The sequence below is a fragment of the Macrobrachium rosenbergii genome, chromosome 24 (genome assembly GCF_040412425.1).
Source record: "Macrobrachium rosenbergii isolate ZJJX-2024 chromosome 24, ASM4041242v1, whole genome shotgun sequence".
Classification (NCBI taxonomy): Eukaryota; Metazoa; Arthropoda; class Malacostraca; order Decapoda; family Palaemonidae; genus Macrobrachium; species Macrobrachium rosenbergii.
In genome coordinates, this window is record NC_089764.1 from 12,253,645 (window position 1) to 12,265,766 (window position 12,122).

Consider the following 12,122-nt stretch of genomic DNA (forward strand, 5'->3'; position numbering starts at 1 on the left):
ATCATTGTTAAAATCTTTTAATGTCCACCTGTTTTTTCCTATAATAACACACTAAAAGGAATGTTAATAAAAAATATCCCTAAGGAAAGCAACAACATAATATATAAAATCCCATGACTGGACTGTTCTTCATTTTATACAGGTCAATATAGTAAAGATTTAGAAGTGAGAATTAAGCAGCATACGTATTCTGTCAAAACTGGGCAAACATCCAGTGTAATATTCATTCATTTAAGTGAGAACTCTCACAGGATCAATAGGACTGACAGTTCAGTGATTGCCAGATCTCAAGATTTCTCTTCATAAAATCTTTTAGAATCTGCAATCATACAGCTACTTCCAGCTGTAATTTCAATCTTGGCCCTGGCATGTATTATTTGGACCCCTGTATTAGTAAAATGTACAAGAACGACCTTAACCCTTAATGGACAGATCCCTCAATAGAGGATCTAAAACAGGTTTTGGGTGGTGGACAGATCCCCTCTGAGGAGGATTAACATTACGCGTCATACGATCTGTCACTATCGAGCGGGAGAGAGTTTCCAACACTTCAGTTGTGGGCATCTTGGGAACTTCAGTATTGTTCTCGACTTGAAGAGGAAATATTGGCTCCTCTCTCTGCCATGACGTCTTTTTATTTATTGGCTCACAAATATACCCCAGGATTACTGTTGGTTTTAGTTCTTATCTTTTATGATATGATGTCAGTTATAGCTGTAATTTAACAAAGAAATATTAGAAAAAACATGTATAAATCCAAAAAAGTTACTGCATTTCCCGATCTCAGTAAATTTACGTAAATATTTTACAACAGATATGCTCAGAATTCGTTACTGATTTTAGTTCTTATCTGTTATGATATTGTGTGAGTTATAATTATAATTTTCCAAAATAAAATAAAATAAATTATTAGAAAAATGTATAACTTGTAAAATTAACATATTTTTACAGGTTTCTTGCAAAAAAGAGGCCCACACAGGGTTGTAAACTTTAGAATTTTTTTTTCTTACACCCTGCGCATTTTTCCATATCTTCCTCTTTCCATTAACGTGTTTTTCCCTTAAATTGGCCAACCTTAAAGTTTTCCCGGTCTTGGGGGAATGTTTAATATATATTTAGCCCGTCCCTTAATTAAGGGTTAAGAAAAAAAAAAAACACTTCCTTTTCAGAGCTAAAGGTGGAAAGGAAAAGACATTTATATCTCTCGAGAAATTTGCTTAACTGGCAACAGATCAACCCGGGCTGCTGGGAGCGAGGGCCGAGGAGGCTTGTGTAATCTGTCAGTCTCAGACTCAGTATCAGACCAAGATTCAGTCAGTGCTCACTTAGTTAACGTCTGGATGCTGAACCTCTTCCCAAACCTTTCTGGATTATTTATGAGTTGATTCGGGCCCCCGAAAGGTCTGTCATATAAAAAAAGATTTAGGTAATTCTAAGGAAGAGCTCCACCACAGGGAGAGAGAGAGAGAGAGAGACATAGTACCACTGGGAGTTACTGCTCACATACTTGTCGATTAAATCAGAATTTTTTTGCCTTTGATATACTGTATACTAGATCTGCCTGAATGAGGGAATCACATAAGTAAGAGAATAGATGCCGCAGAAGTAATGGCGAAATATACTAAAATTTCACAATTTACCACACTCGGAGAGAAACTCTCTCTCTCTCTCTCTCTCTCTCTCTCTCTCTCTCTCTCTCTCTCTCTCTCTCTCTCTCTCTCCTGAACTTATCGTCATGTGGTGATCGGAAGATTGCACCACACCAATTTAGGTCTGCGAAAGAATTGAAATTGTTCAAAGTCTTGGCAATTCTAAGAAAGAGCTCAACGCGGAGATACTGTTTATCAATAAAAATATTTTGACTGTATAACATTGAAGAAGGTAGGCCCTACGATGCACTACAGGTGAGATAACTTGAGAAATTTACCTTCCTTTGTTTAAGTTATTTTTTACTTCACGATGTAGATTAAATTCCTTTTTCTTGCACGATGTAGACCTAAGTTTTTTATTGTACGATGTAGACCTAAGTTATTCTTGATTGTACGATTTAGACGTAAGTTTTTTTTATTGCACTATATAGACCTAAGTTATTCTTCATTGCACGATGGAGACCTAAGAAAGAAGACCTACGCAAAATATAGAGTGTTTGAAGAAGTGGAAATCATAGAAGCGTACATATTTCGAGGAAATGACCTTGAAACTCTTTCGTATTGGGAGAGAGAGAGAGAGAGAGAGAGAGAGAGAGAGAGAGAGAGAGAGAGAGAGAGACCTTGAAAGTGCTTGATCAACTGACCACTTATGTGAACAACAAAAACAAGTAATCAAGTTTTCTGTGCAGCCGCTACAGCGTATAATCAAGACCACCGAAAATAGATCTATCTTTCGGTGGTCTCGGTATAATGCTATTTGCGCGGTCCATGAAACTAACCACGTTCCGGTGGTGGCCTATCCTAAATTATTGCCAGATGCACGATTGTGGCTAACTTTAACTTTAAATAAGATAAAACTACTGAGGCTACACGGCTGCAATTTGGTATGTTTGATGATTGGATGGTGGATGATCAACATACCAATTTGCAGCCCTCTAGCCTCGGTAGTTTTTAAGACCTGAGGGCAGACACAAAAAGTGCGGACAGAAAAAAAGTGCAGATATAATAAAGTGCAGACAGAAAAAATGCAGACAGATTAAAGTGCGGATCGACAGACAAAGCCGGCACAATATTTTTCTTTTACAGAAAACTAAAATTGAGATAACAACATCCGCATGCCAGAAATGATAGGGATAGGGGTTGGGGTGAGTCATTTATCAGAGGGAGAGAGAGGAGAGAGAGTCATTTATCAGAGTAGAGAGAGAGAGAGAGAGAGAGAGAGAGAGAAGAGTTTTCTCAACAAGCGTATCATGAGTCTAACTCTGATATATTCTGAGCCAGGAAAATCAGCCCTAATCTACCAGTTATAATAGGATGAATGTGGGAAAGGCTGTTGCATTATTTTGCTGTGAAACCACCTTTTTGGATGATAGTCTATTGATGGTATACATGAATAAGCAGTGTAAGTGTAGGAAGTGGCTAATATTGTTGATATTATACTGCAAAGGATATTTATCCATAGTATAGCAGTTAAAAGTACGAATTTAGCGCAAACGGCTGTATTGGTTTTACTACGGTACCAGCCATTGTTAGCCACTGTTAGTGGTAACAGCTCAGTATATATATATATATATATATATATATATATATATATATATATATATATATATATATATATATATATATATATATATATATATATATATATATATATATATATCACACATATGTATATGTATGTGTGTGTGTAATGGAGTCGAGTCTGTAACAGAATAAATTAAATATCGAGTTGTAACAGAATAAATTAAATATCTTTATTAAAGCGCAAAGGCATACAGAAAATTACCGATAAAGACAGAGGGAAAAACAGCAAAGGGGCTGTAACGAACTGAATGAATCCCAGAGGCCGGGACCAACCGACTTCTGCCCATACAAATTAGTGCTGTGTCTCGCACGGGAAAAAGGTGTTCAGCGATTTTTGAGAAGTGAGAAGTTAATCGAAATAGGCCAACTATGGGAGCCTTTCGAGGAAGGTGGCCAGCCGACATCTTGTCACCATTGAACTTAATAACAGCCCTCGAACGAAATGTATAGAAAAGTGAACGTGAACATTAATGGAAACGGGAGCCATAGAGACGAAACTTGGAAAATTTGTACCATGTTTGGTATCGTAGGACTATCAGACAGAACCCTATATATATGGAGGTTCTTAGGATAACAGAGAGTTAGAAAAGGGCGCTAGCGCAGGAGAGTGTCGAGATGTGTGGAGAAGTAACAGTAAAGGCTCAAAGTGACTTGTGAACTTATATAAAATTTCTGAGTGCCCATAGACTAAGTAAGAATTCTAAGTCCACAAATTTTACAATGTGCCTTTTAAGATAAAGACTCGGTCACTACTATCCTTTAAAAGGTGGAAAGTTTATACAATTTTTAAGACTAGAAATATATGTATTTAGGGGAAACATAATTTCCATTTTAAATAAAAAAACTCGTGAATTTTCCAAGATAGTTGACATCTGAGCATGATGAGTGTACGCTCCAAACATAGTTAAATCTCAAGCAACTTGTTCCCACAGAAGTGAAAGCACGCAGTACTACAAACAGTTTTCAAGAAGTGAATAACTGCCCCACTAAATATACATATACATATATAGTATATATATATATATATATATATATATATATATATATATATATATATATATATATATATATATATATATATATATATATATATACCCAACTTCTGAAACCACTAATACTAGCAGTAATATTATGCGATATAATACTATCTCTCTCAAATACCATCTTTGCATCACAGACCACAGCCTATCATCATCTTACTTTTTACTGAGTTTCTTTAACAAATCTTTTTCTTTCCCTATTAATGCATCACCTGATATCTCAGTGAAATCTAATGACCTAAAGAGGAAGGTCAACTGTGGAAAGTTCATATCAGTAGTATCCTGTTCAGTCTGACTAGACTTGATTAGATTAAACTCAAGCGTTCGCGATCAATTTTTTCAATTCAATCCACATCTGTTACGCTGGCCAGATTACTGGTATCTTCCTAAAAAAATAAATTAAAAAATTCTTATTAAATAAAATGGATATATAAAACCTTTTATATTATCTCTTCTTTGTTATTTTTTTTTTTTGCATTAGGTGTGAAGAGACAAACTAAATAAATTGAAAAGTAAACAAATGGAAGCTTGAATTTCAAGTCAATGGCCCCTTTGGTGGGCTTGTTCCATATGAATAGGGTTAATTTTCTGAATAATAATAATAATAATAATAATAATAATAATAATAATAATAATAATAATAATAATAATAATAATAATAATAATGAAGAAGAAGACCCTCTTTGAGTCAAGTTTTGTTGAATAATATGGCTGCATAATAATAATAATAATAATAATAATAATAATAATAATAATAATAATAATAATAATAATAATAATAATAATAATAATCTGAACCATTCAATCTACCATTTCAGCCAATCCAACAAGAGCAGTCATGGACATTTCGTCGATTGGATACGCCATTTTGGCTACAATCCTCGCCCTGGCCTTGCTGCTTCTTGTAGTCTACATCCGAGGAATCATTTACCGTCGGAAAGCCGCAATGGCTAACTTGGACCACGTCAGGATGGAAGGGAAGACGGTTATCATAACGGGAGCATCGGCAGGTAATGACTTAGTCCCTATAAAAACTCTGTAATGCTCCCACTAAAAGGAAGGACAGTGGTCACCACTACCTTAGCACTTAAAGCTACTAGGGCCATAGGGGGCTTAGTGTCGTCAGTGCACTTCAAGTGGTGCAGTATGAGCCTCACTTTAGGTTCTTTGCAGCGTCCCTTCCTTAGGGCCGTAGCTGCAACCCCTTTCATTCCTTTTACTATACCTCCTCTATTCATATTCTCTTTCTTCCGTCTTACTTTCCCCTACCATCTCCTAACAATGGATTCATAGTGCAACTTTAGAGGTTTTTCTTCTCTTTCACCTTTCAAACCTTTTTACTCTCAATTTCCATTTCAGCACTTAATGACCTCATAGGTCCCAGAGCTTGGCCTTTGGCCTAAATGCTCTATCCTATATTCTCTTAAAACTGCTGGATGAAAGAACTCCCTGTGCAGAAAAAAGTCCATGACACTAGCAGCTTTTTGCGCCTTCACAGTAGGCTCACCAGCAGTGTGTTGAAACCTTTACACATTTTGCACCATTTACTTCTATCTTGCACATTCTCCCTCACATCCTGCATACTAAGGCCCCTTCTTTCCAATAACAATTTCATCCATCCATTATCCCTTTCAAGGTCTTTCTCTCCTCCTTCCTCCCAGTACTCTCTATTTGTGTCTGATCCTTCCTTACACTCACACTAACCCTTTTACCACCCTTTAGTTTCTTTTCTTCTTTAAATCTTTGGCTGAAAACCCTTATAGACAGAGTCAACAGATTATGATAAACCCAAGAGGTCTCCAAAGACAAATCAGCCTGCAGCAAGAGAAAGTTAGAGGAAAAGATGATAAATAAATAAGTAAATAAATATAAAGGAATAGAAAATGAAACCGATACACCTGAAATTCAGGAGACACCAGGAGAGAGCAGGAGTGAAATTGCTCCTTGCGTAATTATTTGGAAATCAGAAGATTCCACAACTGCACTTGGAAAACTATTCCATATTTTAGTTGTAGTCACAATAAAACTCCTAGCAAACAGTGTAGTATTAAACATGGATGCTAGAAAACGATAGCGTTTGCAGCAGCAGCCTGTCCACTGTTATACAAATACCAAGTAAACAAGTCATCTCTGCCGGTTGTATGTACATTTGGTCTTTCATTTGGATTCAACATCCACACTTTAGTTCCACAGAGGAGAGTTGGTTCAACCTTCCCATCATACGTTCCAACTTTGGCTTCCACAGGCGCTCCACAAATTTCCTATAAAATATTTTGCAAACTTCCTGCTGCCTGAATATATATTGTACATTATATACATACACATGCATACATAAATACATATATATTAATATATATAAATAAAACTTTTACAGCACTATAATTTTAATAAGTATTCCAGCTTCTATTACCAGTTCCACATGAGCGAGAGAGAGAGAGAGAGAGAGAGAGAGATTCGAGGAAGTGATATATTCTTATGCCTTTTCTCAGGCATAGGAAAGGAGACAGCGAGAGATTTGGCAAGAAAGGGAGCGAGGTTGATATTAGGCTGCAGAAACATTCCCAAGGCCACAAAAGTTGCAGGTGAGAAATATTCAATTATTATCGTTATTAGGGGCCTTCTTGACAAAATTGTGAATAATCGTATCATGTCCTTATTATCAGTTCAAGCACTCGTTTGGTCCTGCAAGGTACAGTCAAGAGCTGGCTTTCTCGTTATCTTATCATATCATCCAGATACCTCTTCCACTAAAACCCGATCGTGCACTTTGGGGTAGAAGCGTAAAACTTTGTACATGTTTACTTTACACCCCACTGAACATTTTCGGATATGAACCCCAATCAGTCCTGTCCCCCGGTGGCCAGTATGGAGCTTGCAATCTAAGGACCGATTGTTACCCCATATTTTTGTTATTCAGCCACATTAGACTAAGTTTTGACTCCATTACTTCCTCTCATATGTACAAAATGTGTTGCCTGTCTTTCCCAAGTCTCTACAAATTATTTAACTTATTTACATTATTTGCATTATTTAACTTATTTACATAAGTCAAATAATGTCTGCCATTTTCTAAATAGCCGACATAAACGTTTACTCCTTCGGTAATACTCTTAGTAACATTGTATTCTATTATTGCAAATTCTTAAATCAAACCGCGTGACTATTCTTCAGCACACCTGCAAATGCACCAATAAATAGTGAGAGTATTAAAGTAGATAAATTTTTGTATAAGAATACATATTTGAATAAGGATATTTATTCATTTTTCTGAAATAGCTGACGTATCTCTTTAACGCAACATAAGAGACGATACTTGAACTCACTTTGCTACTTGCAACATATAACTTATATAACCAGTCAGAGATACTTATTACAAATAACAACTTGAAGGTGGACTATTTTAGAGTCTATGGTTAGGCATATGTCATACAACATCCTTAATGAGCTTCCAGTTTACAAAAATTCAATATGTATAGGCATAATCATTACAACTGCAATTGAGACAAAATGAGTCACTTCTGAAAGCATTTTCCTTCACAAATACAAAGAACTGTGCACTTCAAGCCATTTGTGCAGCATTTGCAGGGAGATGCAAATGCTTTCTTGCATTTACAGTGTATAAGTTCATAACTGCTTTCTTGAGCTTGAGGAAGGGTTGTCCACTTTGGTACCCAGGACGATCCATCTTGCTTCTCCCATCCCCAAATCTGCAAGATCTGGTAATTCGGTGTCCTTTTGAAGTACCTGTCCTCACACATGGCTTCCTTGATACGCCGCTTGCAATGTGTGTTGCTTGAGGGCTGCTTGTGTTGGAGGGATATGCTCCAAAGCCCTGGACTTCCTTGCGAACATATGCTGTCTGACTTCATTGACTTTGGATAGCCCTCCCATTCTGTCGTACCAGAGTGCCACAAGCTGTTCCAGCTCATCATGTTGTCTGGGATATCTGCTGGAGCTTCTGCTAAAATCAGAAATGCATCTGTCACCCCATCAAATACATTCCATGTATCCCAGGCACTTGATTTGCTCTTACCAGCAAAGAATGAGGTAACATCACAGCCGATAAGGCGTGGAAGACTGCCAATGAGTTTGCTTTTGAGGGACCCAAAGCACCAGCTATTTCATGTGCTGCAATGTATCTGTGATGCTTTCCTACGTCAAAGGATACCCATACTTCGGACACGGGGTAAGGTATCTTGTGCAAACTGGACACAGTTATGACGACAACTTCTTTGATACCCTTTGCTGGCTGCGTCAGGCACATGCAGCACTAACCGCTAGTCTGCCTCTAAATGGAAACTGGTGTTTCTCTATTTCTTGGTGCCTTTGGCTTGAGGTACTGGCTTTTATAGTATTGCATCTAGACTTTAGTGTATTGAACACAATCAGCTGAGAGATTGTTTGGGAAGCACGGGTCTTGGCCTTCTTGTTTTCCAGTTCTTTTATGCTAGGTCCATCCAGTGTCATGTTAAGCAAGGCTGCAAGAGAGGCAGGAACAGACTGTTCCTGACAGACTTCCGGAAATGTTCCTGTGAATACTTGTTTGAGTTCAAAGATATCACGGCGTATAATTTTGGCAGCACTTGCTAATATCAGAGCCTCAGAGTCAAAGTCCCTATCATTGGCCCCTTTTAATACAGCCCCAATATCCTTATCAAAAGCAAAGAGGACTTCCTCTTCCCTGCTTGTGGTCTCGGAGGTCAGGGATTGCTGCCAATATTCTGTTTTTAAGTCTGGTTTTGTGAACCTGTGGTTTTAGTATGTCAAGATTTTGGAGCCTTGACTTGTACAAGTTTTTCAGTTCCTTTATGCTGAAAACAGGTCTTCTTTCTGATGAGTCCCTAAAGGTTTCTACATATGAAATCGGCTCATGCACTCCATACTTTGCTCCTTCATTTGTACTCTCTTTTCTTGTCTCAAGTTTTTGGCAAGTCTGTAAAGGTTTGCTAAACATTTGTTGTGATAATGTGCATCTATTGCTACCAAACAGTTTCCTAACAGTTTTGTATCTTTCAGTTCTGTTGCACACTTTCTAACTTTGAAATCAAGCCCAAAGGTAGAAGAAAAGAAGCACTTTCCAGTCTTTATTACAAAAGAAGCATGTGTCTTCCTTTTAGCTGAGCTCTTCCTTCTTTTTTTTTTTTTTGGGGGGGCTTGGCCCATATGACCCTTTAGTATCACTCTTTCTTTTCAGTTCACTCCCCAACTTTAAGTTACTAATCTTGTTTTTGCATGATTTGTGCCCCTTTGCATTGTGTCTAGTAAGTGTTGCTTCCACACCAGATCCTTCATCCAGTTTCTGTATACTAATTTTTACAGGAAGAGAGCCCACTTCTTAAAACTTTTGAAGATTTTCTGCAACATATTTATACCCAGCACCCTTATCTTATCGTTCGCATTAACTGGGATAGTGTAAAGGCTCAAGCATATAATCTTAGCAAAGAACAAAGTTTCTAGTCAATAGAGTCATCGCTGTTATTGGAGGAACCTGCTTTAGCAGAATCTGAAAGCTTGGGTTGTTTAGCCATACTTGCAGGTTAAACTCACAAACTACTCTAAGTTAAGCACCATCACCATTACACATAGTCTAATTCTTGCATTCAGGTTTGAAGCAATTGCTTTTAATCTGTACATTTTTCTGCCATTGGGGTATACCTGAAAAATAAAAAGTCATACAATTTTACATTTAGAGAGCGAAAATGCAAAAACCATCATTACTTTAACAGCTAAGCTTCGCTTATTAGTCCTGAACGTAAATAATGACATAAACAACAGGGCCAGACTTTAACCTTTACTGATTTGCTCAGTCAGGAGGTACCCACTAAAGTCACTTCAATCCATTGTCCAGTTGTCCCACACAGTGTAATCTTTTTAGGACTACCTATTTTATTTAACTATAGTCACATTCATGTTTTATTTTGCCATACAATAATTGTGACACAGTACTTGAAAGTTGCATCAATGGATATTGTGTCAGTATATATGGTCTTTGTATGAAAGCTATTTGGCCTGTTTGGCAAGTTGTTGACATGTTACACTTGCCCCTGAGGACCTTTTTCCTGCCTTGGGCAGTCTGGCAGGGATTAATGTCTGACCCTGATGTTTATAAGTGCAACCACCCTCAGATAAATTATTTTATCTACCGAAAGCAAAGATGCTGTAAAATATATACAATTTGGCGACCAAGAGCAAAGTTGCCACTAAATGTCCGGAAATTTTGGCAACGATTTTGAATTACAAGATGTCTGACTCACCACAGGAAAACTATTTTAGGTTCGGAGTATTTTTAATAGCCAAAATCATTTGTTTAGACACTAAGACAGGCCCTATCATTTTTAAAATGCCTCCTAGATGAATTTGATCTTCTGGCGGCCATTTTGAAAATGGCTGCCCTGAGATATATTTTTACATTTTTTTCGGTTGGACGTATTTCTGATCACTTGAGAGGATACGAAAACCCATTACTTGACAGGTCAGAATGTACTTGAGTGCTGAAAGGCAGTCCAGAAGTGCAGTTTGCATGAAAATATGGGTAAACGAGTGATAAAAGATGACATCCTGTTGTAGCCACGAGTAGGCACCGCTAACTGGGGTCCATATCCAGAAATGTTCATTGGGGGCTAAAGTTTTACGCTTCTACCCCAAAGTGCACGATTTTTTGTTTATCCGCCCCACTGTAATCTCTGCTTATCATTGACCATCTGTAATCATTCGAATGTACTGCAATCACTCATCAATACGCCATTCTGTCATGTACTGGGTGTCTTCAAAGCACAAACGCAAACAGTGTTGGTACACCTTAGTTCTGTAATATTTCCTTATTACATTCTTAAAAAAAAAAAAAAAAAACACTGTCATACCCATATCACCATTTTCTCACGTTAAAACACTCTTGAAATACATATGCGCGTGTATACATATCAGGACATACATGATGCACCGTACACTAGAGTAAATTATAAGATAAGATTGAAAGAATCTTGCCATTTTTTATCATAGATAATTGATAATAACAATGAACTTTAACCAGTCACCTGAAGCAATCTATTTAATTTGACTGAAGGTCAAAGTGTCGTTATCTTTGATTTTGTTTTTATATTTACGATAAACGTAACTCTCTCTCTCTCTCTCTCTCTCTCTCTCTCTCTCTCTCTCTCTCTCTCTCTCTCTCTCTCTCTCACCACAGAGGACATACGCAACACGACGGGGAATGAAGACGTCCACGTGAAGCAGCTAGACACCTCGTCCCTTGCCTCCGTCCGAAAGTTTGCCAATGAAATCTTGGTTGAGGAGGAAAGGCGAGAATTCTCTCACAGTTTTTATAAGACGTCAATTAACTTTATATATATATATATATTATATATATATATATATATATATATATATATATATATATATATATATATATATATATATATATATATATCAATGATTGATGATAATTCACTAGATTTTATCTGATTAATAATATAGATCAAGTAATTATTATTATCATTATAATTATTATTACTTAATTTTCCTTATTATCGTTGCATGAAATTTAGTGATAATTTACTGGATTTGACCTGAAAACTAACATAGATTAAGCTATGATTATGTTAAAATAATTATTATTTTATTATTATTATTATTATTTATTATTATTATTATTATTATTATTATTATTATTATTATTATTATTGTTGTTGTTGTTGTTGTTGTTGTTAATTGGTATTGAATCCTCTCATTTTTCCCTATGATTCTTTGAAAATATATTTTTCTTTACCAAAGTATGAACATTGGCCAATCATTGCCCAATATTGACAAATCAGAAGAATAATGAAAAATTAAATTGAGAAGAATTAACATA

The 12,122-nt window shown here is 36.5% G+C and overlaps 1 protein-coding gene across 5 annotated transcripts in view; it reads left to right on the forward strand.

Annotated features, from left to right (window-relative positions):
• The first annotated feature begins 1,244 nt into the window (after positions 1–1,244).
• Positions 1,245–12,122, forward strand: part of LOC136851871 (retinol dehydrogenase 14-like) — a 66,268-nt gene continuing 55,390 nt past the window's right edge. The window contains exons 1-4 of one of the 5 annotated variants that reach the window (XM_067126185.1): positions 1,245–1,401; positions 5,092–5,283; positions 6,763–6,855; positions 11,460–11,571. In XM_067126185.1, the coding sequence (XP_066982286.1) occupies positions 5,112–5,283; positions 6,763–6,855; positions 11,460–11,571 (377 nt within the window). In that variant the 5' untranslated portion in view covers positions 1,245–1,401; positions 5,092–5,111. Of the gene's footprint in view, positions 1,427–1,778; positions 1,905–2,830; positions 3,052–5,091; positions 5,284–6,762; positions 6,856–11,459; positions 11,572–12,122 lie in introns of those variants that run through there. The other 4 variants (XM_067126186.1, XM_067126187.1, XM_067126184.1 and 1 more) reach the window with 4 other exon arrangements.